The sequence below is a fragment of the Musa acuminata genome, chromosome BXJ1-9, assembly GCF_036884655.1.
Source record: "Musa acuminata AAA Group cultivar baxijiao chromosome BXJ1-9, Cavendish_Baxijiao_AAA, whole genome shotgun sequence".
Taxonomy (NCBI): domain Eukaryota; kingdom Viridiplantae; phylum Streptophyta; class Magnoliopsida; order Zingiberales; family Musaceae; genus Musa; species Musa acuminata.
In genome coordinates this window covers 6110037-6126240 of record NC_088335.1, presented here as the reverse complement: position 1 = coordinate 6126240, position 16204 = coordinate 6110037, and the positions used below count along the sequence as shown (strand labels likewise).

The 16204-nt window shown below is 38.1% G+C and overlaps 2 protein-coding genes and 1 non-coding gene across 5 annotated transcripts; 2 read left to right on the top strand and 1 right to left on the bottom strand.

Annotated features, from left to right (window-relative positions):
* Positions 1–3734: 3734 nt before the first annotated feature.
* TRNAR-ACG (transfer RNA arginine (anticodon ACG)) lies at positions 3735–3807 on the bottom strand. The gene has a single exon. It is a non-coding gene; the product is annotated as a tRNA-Arg (tRNA).
* A 129-nt stretch (positions 3808–3936) lies between these two features.
* On the top strand, positions 3937–5759 carry LOC103997369 (uncharacterized). Its single transcript, XM_009418558.3, has 2 exons — positions 3937–4139; positions 5182–5759. The coding sequence occupies exons 1-2, from the start codon at positions 4011–4013 to the stop codon at positions 5605–5607; spliced, it is 555 nt and encodes a 184-aa protein (XP_009416833.1). The 5' UTR covers positions 3937–4010; the 3' UTR covers positions 5608–5759.
* A 1455-nt stretch (positions 5760–7214) lies between these two features.
* Positions 7215–15657, top strand: LOC135592755 (transcription initiation factor TFIID subunit 8-like). Of its 3 annotated transcripts, XM_065082406.1 has the most exons (4): positions 7215–8989; positions 9359–12517; positions 14126–14203; positions 15053–15657. In XM_065082406.1, the coding sequence occupies exon 1, from the start codon at positions 7777–7779 to the stop codon at positions 8869–8871; it is 1095 nt and encodes a 364-aa protein (XP_064938478.1). In that variant the 5' UTR covers positions 7215–7776; the 3' UTR covers positions 8872–8989; positions 9359–12517; positions 14126–14203; positions 15053–15657. The 3 variants fall into 3 exon arrangements, with proteins under 3 accessions (XP_064938478.1, XP_064938477.1, XP_064938476.1); XM_065082405.1 differs by lacking the exon at positions 9359–12517; XM_065082404.1 differs by having other exon boundaries at positions 9359–14203.
* Positions 15658–16204: the final 547 nt, after the last annotated feature.

The following is a 16204-nucleotide window of genomic DNA, read 5'->3' as shown; positions in this document are numbered from 1 at the left end:
CGATCGTGTCGAAAGGGTGCGTCGCGCCGCACCGAGATGGCCGGCGGCACGATGGGAAAAACTGTACCATGGCTCGTGTCGCTGTCGGATGGACACGTGTCGGACAGGGCGTGGTTTTATCAGGGACAAATAGAGGTACCGACACCTGTCCGGCACACGTCTTTGGTTCCACCAGTGCTTCGCCTACCCAAACGTCGTCGACCCGCTTTCGGAACCACGAAGACTAGTCGGGCCCACCTTAAATCTATTACGAGTAGTTGGCAGGTGGGCGGCGTAGTAGCTCATTACGAGTAGCAAAAGGAATTTTTTTTGTCTCCGTTCGTCGTGGGGAGCACCGTGGGCGATGGAACAGCCGGCGACCCTACGCCCACCTTTTAACTTAAAAGAACAGATCCTGTTCACCTACCACACCAGGCGACGGTGTCGTCCAAGGACTCTTCTTTGGGCCCAGCGTCAATGGTCAATCACGTGGGCTGTGTTTTGACACGTCATATCCGGCCCCGGCTGCCAGTGGGGGACGCGTCTCTCCCCTGTTAATGTCGTCGGTCCAATAGTACACTGCTTTATATACCGGCTCGCCTAGTACCCTCCTCCCAGACCCATGCTGTGAGCCGAGAGGAGACGTATGGACTACTCTTCAGGTCCCACACGGCCTTCCCGATGGTACGTGCGTAGCGGAACAAGGCAGGGTATAAAATCTGTGTATCGTTAGGACCAGCGTGGGTGGAAGGCCCAACGCCACGTCCGGTGTTTGCCTGCTTTACAGAAAAACGACCAACCATTACTTTCTCACCCGCGCGTCTCTCATCGGCGCACCCCTCTTTCTTTTCTGGAACTTTTCGGTGGGCCCCTTGTGGTCTCCACAGCCCTTTCTCCAATCACAAGCAAGCGAGGCGCGTTCGTCGCTAACCACGGAGCCAAATGCCGGTCAGTGCAACGTGGCGAACCGTCACTGGTCGAAAGTTGCGGCCATTAGAATGGCCCACCGCGTCAGCGACCAGTGAGCACCTCTGGGTCGGCTTGACATCAGCGAGGGCGACAGTTTCGGCCGGCGGGATCTTCTTAGGATAGCCCTGTCGGAAGCGCCAACTAGCTCGCCTGACCGACGATACACGTGTCGAGCGATGAAAACACAACTGCCCACGGCCACGTGCAGAGTAAGTGGCGCAAATATGACCATTAGATTCGGCCGTGCTAAAAGGCAAAACTTAACTAAATTATCCTTAGATGGCTAACCAAATTAGAATTATTACCAAATGAATTAATTTATATTTTTTAATAATGCTTGAAAAGCAAAATCGATGGCCATCAACATAATATTCGTTCCCAACTCAAACCAAACACGACATTTGAGTTCTAATGCATTTACAAGCAAGGGGATGGTTCAAAATATACATTCGAGGTATTCCAAGAAGAAAAATCCCAACACTTGAAACTTATTTATATAAATAATAATAATAATAATAATAATAATAATAATAATAATAATAATAATATCAAATCAATGAAAAGAACTATAACTTCAATATAAGAACATTTACTTTTTCTAATTTCATCCTTCGTGACCAACCACATGGTTGGGCTTCTACGAGAAAAAATTATCATGATTGAAGAATTTACAAAGGAAAATTAATCAGTTGTCAATAATATACATTATTTATTGAAACAAGTATGGTAATTTATCTTAGTTGTAAATGGGAGAAGAAAGAAAATGATATGCCTCTTCACTAATTTTTTTGAAGTGAAGAAAAAAAATTATAAGTTGAATACCTTCAATGATCGATACCATCTAATAAGAATGAGACCCTTAAAAAGAAATAGGAAAGAAATTTATCGAGTTGTGATTTATTGTCAATATGAGAGCTCGAGAAGTCCTTCAACTTCTCAAGAGATATAGATGATCTTCTCATCAAGATTGTTTGAGGGCGATTCGAGTGCCAGAATGTAAAAGCTACAATTTTTTTTTTTATCGATAAAAATATAGAATAATAATTGGAATCAGAATCGAAATATCATATATTTGATCCATAAAATCGTGTGTATATATAATGTAAATATTTATGTTCGTTGCGAAACTCAAAATATAAATTATTTTTGTTACTCTCTTATCATTAATATAAAATACTATTAACACACTAAATAATACTAATGCCATCAAAGGATTATATATTTTTATAAAATTGATAATTTTACATATACTTTTTTTTTGTTAAAAATATTAAAAGATATTTTAATTTTAATATTTTTTATAGTCATTAATATGAACAATAGTTATTAAACTAAATTAATTTAACAAAAACAATGGCACATGTGAGAGTTTAACCAAAGGGATATAAATATAAGAATCATATCATTTGTTCTCTTATTGTGCATCAAGATATAAAGTTATTTGTTTAAGATATTGACAATTATTATTTATGTTTAAAGATAATAAAATGATACTCTAATTACTTTTTTTCATCTTAGGCAATGCATAATGGACGTATCACTTGTAAAGATAAAATATAATTATATTAGTTGTCTTCTCATCTCTAATTATAATTGATGTTGTCGTTATCTTGAACGAATGTATTATATACAAAGAGAATATTTTATATTTTTTTATCTCAAACAAATATATCATGAATGTGTTTGATTCTTTTTTATCTTAATAGAATAGATTAGACTACTTTAGTCACATTTGATGCTTCATATATTCTTTTTATCCTATATGAATGTATCACTCTCAAATGGAATATTTTGGGCACATTAGATGCTTCGAATATCTTTGTATTTTAGGCATACACATTATGCACAAATAAGATATATTTTTATCAATGTTGGATGATTTAGATAAATTTTTTGTTCTGAGCAGATGCATCATATGGAAAGATATACTTTGGTTACATTATATGTATTTATTTTTTTATTATAAGTAAAGTGAATATATCATAAGATACTTTGCGAAAACATGTGCTTTCTAAGTTACTAATTATGGGTGATTAGTGTAGTAGTAAAAGGGAGAAAGAGAACAAAGTTTAATACTTGAATGAGAGGAATAAAATCTCACTTTATTATCATTATTATTTTTTATTAAAGGAGGGCTTTGGCTATGGCTCGACCATTGATGGCCTAATCTGACCTAAGCCCGAACACTATTGCCCTAATCTGATTTAAGCTCGGACAATGACGTGAGCTAATGAAAACCAATTGTTGTGTTTGTTCATCTTTTACTTGTATAAAATAAGACTCATCTCATGTTCATGTAAAGACAATTGAAGTCAAACCAAATTACTTTTATTATGTGAAAGAGATTGCGATTTACAAGGAAGCTAAGGTAACATGTTGAGTCTCGATTAATTGAAAATAATAATAATATTATTATTATTAGTATCAACGTTAGAACTAAAGCTAAAATGATAGGGTTCATTTATGTGTCTATTAAATAGGCTTTAAAGTCAAAATCAAAGTTAATATCAATTATCATAATTGATATAAAAATACATATTTGTATCATTTTAATTATATATATATATATATATATATATATATATATATATTGTTTTACATTCTCATTTTATTTTATATTTTGTATGTTGGGTTCATAAGTATTAAAGTGTGTTACAATAGATAATATCATTCATTTATTGAAAAATGTTTAATCATATTATTTAGTATTTTATAGGGGGATTGGGGTTTATTACATATCATTTATTTATTCAAAAAAAGGAAAAAAAACAAAAGCCAATGACAAGCGACTCCACTGGGGATCGAACCCAGAATCTCTGGTTCCGTAGACCAGCGCCTTATCCATTGGGCCATGGAGTCGATATTGGTGATCGGCTAATTTTATTTTATATATTCTAATTAAATCTTAGGGTATGTAGTTCCATTCCACCACTAGTCTAATGACGCGTGTACTGCTGAGGATTGCTCCTCCTCGACCACTGCCGAAATATCCACTCCAACGAGAGGCCGATCGCCTCTGATAGCATCCAGAGAGAGAGAGAGAGAGAGAGAGAGGAGCATCCATGGAAGCTGTGGGGATTTGCAGCAGCAGAATGATGTTCTCATCTTCTCCTGCCATACCTCGCTGCCCTCTCTTCATCAAGTCGATGGCCACCCCGAAGCCCGGAACCAGAGTTTCAGCCACCAGGAGGGTGAGCAGCTCAATCATCTCGAAGCGGATAATAGAATCTGAAGAATGATTTCTTTTTATGCTCTACTTTATTCTGTTCCACTGCTATTTTGTTGAATTCGTGGTTTATAATGCTTCATTTGTGATTTAAGGTTTGACCGATACAGGTAGCATATATAATTAGGAGAGTTTATGGTTCCTTTAGTGTCATGTACTCGATTCGTGTACTGTAAGTCCAGCAAGCAAGTCTCCCATAACTAAAATATTTACTAGATTCAGTCAATCTATCTTTGTATCATATCAATGTTTATCGGAATAGAATGTAATTGTTTTCTGTTAAAGTCATTTGATTTACATACACTTGCTTCATCATGATGCCTGTGAATAACCCTTTATCTCTCTTTAACTTGTGATATCCAAGGTATTTGATGATTTAGCTTCCTTTTTCCTACAAGATATATTTTTGGATTACTGGTCATCCAATCCAACATGGTAAGGGAGTATGTTGTGAGTCTAAATCTTATATCTATCCTCTTCATTTCGTCTGATGTTTAATTAATGCTTGTCACTGGTGTTCTTCTCTCTAGTTAGCTTGCACCTTACCTTTGAGATCTAATCTGACTTGCCTATAAGATGTTAGAGTTCAGCGTACATGGTGCTCTTTCCTTGACAGTCACCTAATCCAAATCATGCTCATGTTTAGATGACCTGCACTTTCCTTGACAGTCACCTAATCCAAATCATGCTCATGTTTAGATGACCTGCACTTTGGTCCACATAATCATAAGCAAAAGGCCTTCATCAAATAAATAGGTGTATCTCATTTGCCAAAGTTTTGGTGTGAGTTCATCTGAATTGTGACCGACTGCAAAAGTAATTCATTTTTGTCTCCTAGAAATTAACTTGTAGTCTCTTTTCCATATACAACATAAAAGTGTTGATTCAAGTTGCACAATGTTGTAAGCATTTGTTCTACTGATCATGCAGCTACTTTCTTTTGATCTTTTGCTACTGAGATCATATGAATATTAGCCGACCGAAAAAAGTATCAATTCGCAATGCAGGGATCAACAGTGTTCCCTTTAGGTGAGCCAGGCCCAAGACAAATGAACAACAATGGTTCAGAACCCATCAAGCTGCTGACAAATGTGGAGAAGCTTAGACTCCTGACTAAGGCAGAGAAAGCAGGATTACTCACTGCAGCTGAGAACTTTGGTCTCTCACTCTCGACGGTGGAGAGGTTGGGCCTCCTCTCAAAGGCAGAGGAACTCGGAGTTCTTTCTGCGGCAACAGACCCTGCAACCCCTGGAACACTCCTGAGCATAAGCCTGGCACTGCTTGTCCTGGGTCCTGTTTGTGTATTTGTTGTGCCTGAGCAGTATCCATGGGAAGTGGCCTTGCAGATCATTGTAGCTTTGGTCTGTGTGGTTGGTGGATCAGCAGCATTTGCTGCATCAAATTTTGTATCCAACTTGCAGAAATCCAATTAAGATTCACTCAGAATGAAGATTTAAGTGTCATCGGAACTACTAGTTTTGCTATCCATCGTTGTGTCTGATGAACTTTCCTGTTTGTCTCAAATTGTATTTTGTTGACTTTCTTACAATAAAAGGCAGGCAAATTGTATAAACGCCATTCTCAATTGATAGCGTATTGCAGTTCCTTACTTATCTCAAATTGTGTAGTGTTTACTTCTCTAAAAGAGAAAAGGCAGGTAAACTGTGAAGATATCAAATCCCATATGATTTGTGGTTGAAGTATTGTCATTAGTATTAGACTGCATAAGAAGCATTGTCATTAGTGAGATGGAATTGTTCTAATTAATATTTTGCCTCCATTACATATTCTTTCTCGCTCTTATTTGAGATAATTATATATTATCCCCTTAGCTACCTTTAGTATTCTAGTCCTTATATTTTAAAAAGTTATATTGGAGTCCTTATAGTTATGAAAGTAAAACATCTAAATCTATTTATCCAAACATCATCGATTTTACCAATGGAAACACAAAAACAAAAAGTAAAAAAATAAATTTAACGTTCCAATTGATGGTGGCGAACAATATTAGTGGTGGTTGATAAGATGTTGTTGGTAGTCGCGGGGTGGCTGTTGTGGATGAGGAGAGCGATGACACTAGGTGAAAGTCGCTATGCATCTATATCGATGCCGACGCAATTGTTAAGTGGTGAAAGGGTCATCGATGTAAATGCTGAGTGGCCCTTTTGTCGCTTTATATTTGTATCAACATTTATGCAGTTATCGAGGGGAGAAAGGGCGACTCGACATATGCATCGTTGACCCTTTCATCGTTTGGTAATTGCGTTGGTGCCAACACAAATGAAGAGTGGCACCACTCAACTGTGTCAACACCGATGCAAATACAAAGCGGCCCTCACCTCTCACCATCACTCTTATTATCTATAACAGTTGCCTACAGCTTCAACAACGCCGTCATCTGTCACCACAAACTGGAACGCTATAATTAATTTTTTTTATCCTTTCTTTTATATTTTTATTGGTAAAATTGACGACGTTATGATAAATAAATATAAATATTTTACTTTTATAATTATAGAGACATCAATATAGCATTTTAAAGTGTAGGAATGATGATGTTAAAAATAACTAACTAATGGGTAATATATAATTAACCCCTCTTATTTCAATTTTCATATGAAATTAGTCCATTTACTTATTGCATTTCTTCTAATTCAACATAATTAGATCACAAATAATGGTAGCATGCATTAAAAAAACAAGCACAGCAATCCCCTATAGTCTCTAACGATGTTATATATATATATATATATACACATATAATTCTTACAAAACTTGTGATTCGGGACGATCGCCGTTTTCTGTGGATTAAGATTCGAGGAGGGGGACCACTGTCGTTGAGATTCGTGCGGATAAAAAAGCAGCCCGCAACCGAAGATTTCTCGCCTTCGGCGGAGCCCATGCCGTGAAAAGTAAGCGGCACCAGCCGAGCCACGTGCTACGTCGAACAGCGAACACCAGCGCGATCGATTAACATGACGCCGCGTTCATATATACGGTACGTGACGGAAAACCCTGTTCGCTGAAGACGGCTTTGCACGGGATTAAAGTCTGGACCGAGGGTGGCGAGGCTTGACGGTGGTCCGCTGCTCCGCCGGAGCACTAAAACCCGCCTGCGCATGTGCCATCGGCGAACGCTTACTCTCCATAGCACCAAACCCTCGCCTGTATAAATAAGTCAAGATCCCAGTCGACCCGATCTCAACGCCCCCATCACTTCTCGATCTCAATCTCCCTCTCTCCCTCCCTCGCCTCCCCCTTTTCGAAATTAGGGTTTATTGAGGTTGCTGCTCTTGCGTTTAATTGGTTCTTTTTCGGAACTCAAGCTGCAGAGATCCATGGAAGAACCTGCTTGTAACCCCAGCGGCCATCGGCGAGTTCCTCACCAGCTTCATCAATTCTTCGCGGTGGCTTTTGGTTCAAATGCTACTGAAGTGTAGGGTTTTTTTGACGGATACATCTTGGTCCTTGCTTCTCAGACCGAACGCGCTTGTTTTCTTCTTATACCGTAACCACAAGCTTTGCAGCGGCAGTGGATGGACAGAGAGTAGTATAGATTGGCAAAGTCCCGACTTTGGCGCCAATAATATGATCCGGTGAACATGAGCGATGGAGGTAGGGAGAGTGGAAGGAATCAACAGACAACCTCGAAGAAGAGCCGGCTGTCGTCGCGAGGTGATGAGTTCAGCCACGCCGTCACCAAGATCGCCGTCGGCCAGATTTGCGAGTCGGTTGGGTTTCACGGTTCCAATCGTACTGCAATTAATGCTATGGCGGATATCATGGTCCGATACATCTGTGATCTAGGCAAAAGTGCTAATTTTTATGCTAATTTAGCTGGAAGAACTAGTTGCAATGTGTTTGACATCATCCAGGGGCTTGAGGATTTGAGTTCGTCAAGGGGCTTTTCTGGGGCATCTGATGTTCACCATTGTCTGGTGGGTTCAGGTGTTGTTCGAGAGATCACCCAGTTTGTTACAACAGAGGAAGTCCCATTTGCACAGCCCATTTCCGGATACCCTGTTCGTAGAACACCTAAGCTGACACCTAGCTTTGCTCAGGTTGGAGAGACATCAAGCGGAAAGCACATACCTGATTGGGTTCCGAGGCTTCCTGATCCTCGTACCTATGTCCGCATGGAAGAGTGGAACAAAGGGGTAACTGACACTAAAATGGACAAGGTCGAAGAGACAAGGCAGCGGACGAAGGCCGAGAGTTCTTTGTTGAGCTTACAGCAGCGACTTGCCTATAATAGTACAACTGGGTTTCAACCTACGAATGATGCCAGTTATGGTAAAGAGAGGCAAATGGTTGTTAGCAACCCATTTCTGTCCCCCGCTTTGCCATTTGGAGAGAAAGAAGTATCTGTAATTGCTAATCCATGGGAAAGAGATGCTGATGCTGGCAAGAGGTTGTGTGTGGTTGAGACTTCTGTCCCTGCCACTGAGTCCGTAGAGATTGGACCTGTGGACTTCGAGATTAATCAGAAAAAGGTTCTTCCTGGAAGGAGGCCTATCGTGCATTTCAAACTTAAAGTTGACAAGAAATCTATAGCAGCATCATTTTCTTCTGATGCCTTGGATGCTAAAAATGATTCTTGGCCTTTGAGGCATGACGAGAAAGATGACAAGAAAAGGAGAGCAGAGATAATTCTTAAAGAAGCTATGGAGAAACCACATGATCTGGCTCAGCTGTAAAATACATTGTAGAGAGGATTTCTGTGTTGAACTGTAACAGTAATTATTTGGCATATCAAATTTGATGGAACATGCAACTTTTTATTCCCAGTGGGTTGAGCATGGTGAAAAATCGTAGGTATGTAACTTATGTTGTCTAGAAGTCCTTTTTCCTTCACACCTCTCTCTAATTTTTTTCTATATTAAGAACAAAGTGCAAACCTTTTACCAGGGCTGCAATGAGACAAGTTGGCTTGTGTTTGGTCAAGAGCAACTTGAATATGGATCAACTGCCCCCAAACCGTTGACCCACTTATAATGATTGAAAAATGCTAAACTTTTAGGCTTCTTTCCTATTTTTTAATGAACATTTAATAGCCACACAACGTGAAATAAGAGTTTGGACTTATCTATGTTAAATTTTAAAATAAAAACGTAGGTTATCTTTATGTTTTTCAATTGAAAAACAATGAGAAATGTTTATGTTTTGTTTGTTTTCGATTTTCAGAAAATTCATTTGGTGGTCACCATTCAATAAGTGATGTTTAAAGATAAAAGTAAAAGAACCTACCGGTAAGTACCAACCTAAAAATGTTCATATTTTTGTCATTATTATAAAAGATAATTAACATTTGTTGAGCACATTGGAAATACAAGCAAAGTTATTACGACTTTTATTATTAGATATTATTAGATAATGTGAATGGCATACAGAGAGGTGAGTCTTAGTACTAACACAAGATTACTCTTTTGTGGACTAGGGACCAGAGTTTGAGTTACAGAAATTTCCTTATCGTATGCAATGATAAGGTTATAAAGATTGACCCTCCTTAGATTCCGTGTTAGTGGCCTCTTCATACATTGGTCACCCTTTATAAACAATTCTTGATATCTCAAAATCACGGTATGGAAAGACAATTTTCCTTGTCCAAACAATAGTGTAACTGATTTACTCCTTCCCACCATATTCATCAATAGGAAAATTGGATTGAATTTCTTGATTTTCAATGCATTCCATGAATTTCTTCCTTAATAAAAAAGGTTAGATAGTTGGTCTGTATTTTCTTCTTTAGAAGTTTCATAATTGAAAATTTTCAACTAATTTTGGAAAACTTGCAAGCTAAATCAAGTTTACCTAATATATCCTTTTGCAAGTATTTATAAGTTTCTATTTTTGATAGTGGAAGTAGGATTAGTATTTCGGTCTCTATACTTTAAAAATTAGTATTGAGATCTCTACACTTTTGAAAGTGAAACATTGTACCCTAATTCTCCTCACGTCGTCAATTTCGTTGTGAATGGAAGGGGTAAAAAAATAATTTCATATGAACCTCCCTACTTTCCTCCCCTGTGGACGGCAGACCAGCAGCAGCACCGTTGGCTTGCGAGGCCGGTGCCCGGATCTCCTTTGGAACGCCACCCTCGTGCGCTAGCCTCGTGTGCGTCCGGCTGCGCTGCAGACAATAGACCAGCGGTGACATCGGTGGCACGCGAGGCTGGTGCCCAGATCTCCTTTGGAACGCCGGCCTGGTGCACCTTCGGCTGCATTACGGATGGTAGATCAATAGCGACGTCAGTAGCATGCAAGGCCGGGGCCTGGATCTCCTTTGGAACGCCACCCTTATGCGTCGACCTCATGCACCACCGACGCCTCCGCTGGTCTACCATTCACAAGTTAGCCAGAGGCGCAAGAGGGTGGCGTTCCAGAGGAGATCCGAGCGTTGGCCTCGTGCGCCACCGACGCCGCCACTGGTTTGCCCTCTACAGCACAGCCGAATGCGCACGAGGGTGGCATTTCAGAGGAGATTCGGGCATCGGCCTTGCATGGCACCGGCACCATCGGCCTCACACCCCACTGACGTCGTTGCCATTCGTAGGGACGAAAGCTTACGTGAAAATTTCTTTTTACCCTTTCCATTCACGAAGAAATTGACGATGTGAGGAGAATTGAGGTTAAATATTTCACTTTTGAAAATGTAGAGATTCCAATATTACTTTTTAATGTATAAGGATCAGAATGCTAATCCTAGGTAACTACATGGGGTAATCTATAATTACTCCCATAAAGCAGAATGCTAAATCTTGTCTTTTCTTATTGTTTTTTTCATGTGAAACCATATGAGCCCATTCTGGACCTGGCTGGTGTTGGTGCCCCCAACCAAGACATTCAAATGATTGTATTTTTGTAATGCCCTCGTAAATATTATTATAAATTATTGTGTTGTTACTGGTTCTGACAAATAATCTGTTTGTTGATTTTCTATAATTTGTTGGTGCACTAGTTCAGACGTAGGTTTTTGCATGCAACACTTGAGTATCATATTTTACATCCCTTATGTTTCTGGTGGTAAAAATGATTCTTGAATTGCATGTTTTTGGTAGTAAAAGTAATTCTCAAATTGCCAAGAAATATGCATATTTTAGTTTCATGTGCATCGTGTTTGTTAGATCTCAATGGCGGTAAAAGATCTATGCAGTTGACTCTAAACAGTTAGGACTTACGATTTTGTTGTTGTTCTGCATCACGTGTATTATGATTCTTTAGCATTCTTGACATATTTACAATCAAGGCCATCGGACTTGTGTAGTCACAAGAGGATGCTACATTTTAATTCTTTAGCATTCTTGACATATTTACAATCAAGGACATCAGACTTATGTAGTCATGCGAGGATACTATATTGGTGAAGAATCCATATTTATTGGCAATGTGTATGATCCTTATTTCATATCGGATTAGATACTGTTAAATCTGCCAAGCACTTGTATCCTATTAGGTCAGATCTTTTACTCAACTCTAATTGATCCATGCTTGTTAGTTGGTGCTTTAGTTGTCAAATGAAGTTATCATACTCAAGTAGCCATTCAAGGGATTGCAGGTGTTACTTATTTACGTGTTGTCTATCCTATCTTATTAGGTTGAAATGCATCTAATGCCATGGAGTTTTTGCTGCATGTCTCATACATAATGATAAAAATAAAAAAACCTTCGAGACTTATTTCAGAATAGGATAACTGGTTGGTCTACTAGAATTTGAGCTAAGATTCTTTGTAGAGTCAATTATGAATTCAAAATTATGTTCAGTGAGTGGCCATACCATATTAATTTAGGGATATTAGTGAACAGCATGTAGCAGCTATATGTTCATGACACGCGGACTCTTTACACGTTATCACAGATAATTATTGCTGACTCAAAAGTCTTCAAGGTAGTTACAGGTAAATTGCCGTGCAAGTTGTTCAACTATTAGACCACATCCTTGTAGATACAATTGAATCAAGACTTAGCTATTGGTTAACTGTCAGATCTGAAGTAACATACTCAATTTTAGCAAATGCCTGTTATAGGCCATTATATAAAGAGACTTCCTCAAGAACAGGTGAAATCTTTCCAATCCCTTCAACTCTGTTTTCATTTACGTTTCCATATGCTTATTCTCTCATCTTGGAGCTCACTATTGAGTTTTCTTTCTTGAGAGATTATAATTTGAGTGTTAGATGAGGGTCCCACTGGGCAGCCCTCAGTTCCTTCTCTTCTTGCAGGATCCTTTTTGAGCATGAACTTGGAGCAACAGAAGGATACGAGATTACCTTGGCAATATTAGTGTTGGTTTGAGTCACCTTGCCAGTACACTTGCATATTATTTACCTCAGCAAGGTTACCTAGGTTGGCTCTTATCGTACTTGGCACGATGACTAAATCTGATCCCATAAAGGCTGCACTCTATATATATATATATATATATATATATATATATATATATATATATATAATTATCTTGTTTCTCCAATGATAACTTATGTATTTATTCATGCTTTCTTGACATTCGTTGTTTTTAGACCTTTTTTGTTCCTTCCCGACATGAACAATAACGAAGAAAAGTCTTTGTGTTCACTTATGCATTATCTAAAATAACCTTGAGTTGCCTTTTAAACTTTTTTCTTCTCAGCTTTTCTTTTTGTATTTTTTTCACTGTTTTTAATTTTCCTGTAATAATGGGATCCTATAATTGTGTATACTGTATTTTACATTTTTACTTTACTTTTACTGGACAACCCACATTATGGAAGGTTGTTTTGCTTAAATATCATTCTTTGTGATAATTTGAATATCGAACCTTATTAGAGACGCTTTCTTCTGTCATTGAGACTTTGGATTTTGATTTGTATGGTCTTCGGAATCCTCTTGCTATCAGCTTTTTGCATGGTTCGCTCAGCATATTTGCCTTGCACGTTGTTGCTACAGTCTATTCTCTGATATGTAAAATCTCTGATTGTAGAAAGCCTTATATATCCTTAAAAAATGGAGTGGCTATGGTTTGATATTGGGTTGTGTAATTTGGTTTAGAATCGAACTCCGATCAGTGTAATTATAGTTTATCTTTCACAATTAGAATATCTAACCACAACACAATGTTTATGGATTTTTTTATTTTTTTTCTATTTGGGAAATTAATGAATCGTAGAAGAATTGATGTAGATGTACTTTTCTTATGCTACTTCTAAATTTTGTGGGCTCTTCTAAGATAGCTAAGCACCTAGTGATAACAATGTTTTCTTATTTCTTAGTGTAAAAAGATTCGAGTTATGAGCACTCTCGTCTATCATTTGATATGCTTTGAAGTAAAGAATGTCACTGTGCCTTTTGTTAGATGAATTGACAAGGTCATTTTTTACCTCCAGCACTTCAGAACATCCATTGACAAGGTCCACCAATCATGGTTACGGTGTGCTTTCAATATGATGACTGAAGTTAACTAGTCAATTTTTATGTCCTCAAGCTGGGGATGGATGGAATTTATGCATGAGTACCATCACAACTGATTATTATCTGTAGCTATGTGAATTGAGAACATTTATATTATATTTAATAAGACAATACATGGTCTGTTGCAGCTTGATTGTCTGACAGTTTCTAAAAATTCTTTGCAAAAGCAAAGAACCTCATGGTGGTAATATTTCGATATTGCAATTTCACAAGCGAACATCTGTATCTTTGAGTGTTTTCCTACGGCTTGATGATTTTCTTAAAATTCGCATTGCTACAGTCTATTTCACTTTTGCTTTATCTAAAAGAACCTTGAGTTGCCTTTTAAACTTTTTTCTTCTTTGCTTTTCTTTTAGTATTTTTTCACTGTCTTCAATTTTCCTGTAATAATGGGATCCTATAATTGTGTATACTGTATTTTACATTGGTTGTGCTCCATACATATGACTTTCTCTTCTAAGGCAGCACAAGTTATGAGCAAAAGTTTGTTTGTGTTTGTATTTGCAGGGAATTGGAAGGTACCCCAAACAGAGCAGATTGTGGATGGCTTAGACCTGAAAGATCTGGACAAGCTGAGAGCCACCTGTAAGATATTATCCCTTCCTTTTGATCCCTTAAATTGATTATTCATGCAGTATTTGCTTGAAAATGGTGTGGAGCATTAAGTTGATATGTGCCAGTGTGATGAGAATCACGGTCCTTATCCCACACAAACATAATTAATAAATATTTTGAATTGAACGTTCAATAATCTCAAAAATGTAAATATTAGTTAAATTAAGAGAAAAAAATGTAAATATTAGTTAGATATCATAGAAAGATTAAAACTCATGATCTGTTTTGATACCATCAAAAATATTTTGAATTAGGTAACCAATAGTCCTAAAAGCTTAATGTGGATCATGTTTTTTTTCTTTTGTTTTGTTTTCAGGTAAGATGAATATTAGTTACCTCCCAACTAGAATCTCTGTGTCTGCACATTTGTTTACCACTGTGAGCCCAAGTTGAGGTCGAAGCATATTGAATAGATAAGGAATGGTTGCTTAGGTCAGAAAAAGAACAAAGAGAAGGACGTGGGGATGGATGCAGTGATAATTTGATGATGCATGAATATATTTTTTACATACTTGATGATAAAAGAACAAACTATTTTCTTAACTAAAGATATATGATATTTCTAAAGCATTATTTTTCATTCCTTTTAAAGACTGTTTACAGTCTTTTTTTGGGTTTCTACCACTGCTCCTTCTGTGGCAATTGTTGTTGTTTATCAATCTTAATTTTCTTGAATTTAATTGGATCAGATGTAATCCTTCTAAAAGTTCTTACACCATCAATTTATACAAGATGCAGTTTCTTGATTCACCCCATAAATTAATCCTCCAATGATTCTGTTTGGTGATATGTTGCTTTCGTTCTCCCTCAATAATACAGTGAGACATGCTTCCCTGTCAAGATGTCGATCATGAACCATGCATGCAGAGTTTCGGTGGTCTGTTGCTTTCAGTCCTCGGGAATAAATAGAGTCGCATGTTTCCATAGCGTAGGTGAAGGCAATGGGAGCTACTGAGATGGTGAGAGTCCACTGCTTCTTGTGCATGACCCTCCTCATTCTACTCTCTGCTGCTGCTGCAGGTACTATGGATGTGGGTTATGTCCAGCCATCTAACTCCACCATGTTCCACGGCATCGCTGGCGGCATCGAGTGGTTGGAAACAGAGATGGTGACGAGCTCATGTGGTTCAAATCAGCACATAGGCTACTGTGCCGTGGCGAAATCCGGCCAACCGGCGGCCCGCCCTGCCGCCAGTGGGAGGCCTTACACCAATGGGTGTCTGAGTTATAACAATTGCAGGAATCAATAGCCACCCTTTAAAGTCTCTTCGTTTCCATAGGAGTCTCATGATCGATGTGTCGTCGCAGAACCTACTTTGCTTGTATGACTTGATGATTGCTTATCTTTTTCCTGTGTTTGTTGTTTCACTTCTCTGCGTGGAAAACATAAACGTTTCGATTTATGAAACTTAATCGTTCTTTTTCGACTGACTGTATGTATCAGAGAACATTATTAATGTCGATCATAAATCTGAACCAAAAAAAAATGAAATATTGCGTTAGATTATTATGTATGCACCAATCAAATCTAACATAAATTGTACTATCATTCCCAAAAAAATAAATATAATAAACTAATTATAGACAACCCAAACAATAAACAGAACATGTGTGTGTGGATACTCTAATTATCTTTTTGGACAAGAAATCCTAACTACAGGACTAATACGAGCATTTATATCATTGATGAGCTCTGATTGGGATTGATGGAATGATGGACCCGAAGGCCATGATTCAATAGACTCCCTTTTCCCCCTATTTAGGCTCATGAATTTTTCCATCATATCGCCATAGAATCACGGAAGAACGATGGTGATACAAAAAATGCCTTCATTTTGTTGCCATCTACTCTCTCCTCTTCTGCGTATACACCTCCAAAGTTCTTCTTCTTCTTCTTCTTCTTCTTCTTCTTCGTCTTTATCACCAACTCTTCATGCTGCAAGTCTTGGTATTGCCCACAAAACACTGCAA

Bases quoted from the DNA above. Each gene is read 5' to 3' on its own strand.
- LOC103997369 (XM_009418558.3), top strand. From the start codon at position 4,011: ATGGAAGCTGTGGGGATTTGCAGCAGCAGAATGATGTTCTCATCTTCT. The intron at 4,140-5,181 runs GTGAGCAGCTCA...TTCGCAATGCAG, and splicing joins GAGTTTCAGCCACCAGGAGG to GGATCAACAGTGTTCCCTTT.
- LOC135592755 (XM_065082405.1), top strand. From the start codon at position 7,777: ATGAGCGATGGAGGTAGGGAGAGTGGAAGGAATCAACAGACAACCTCG.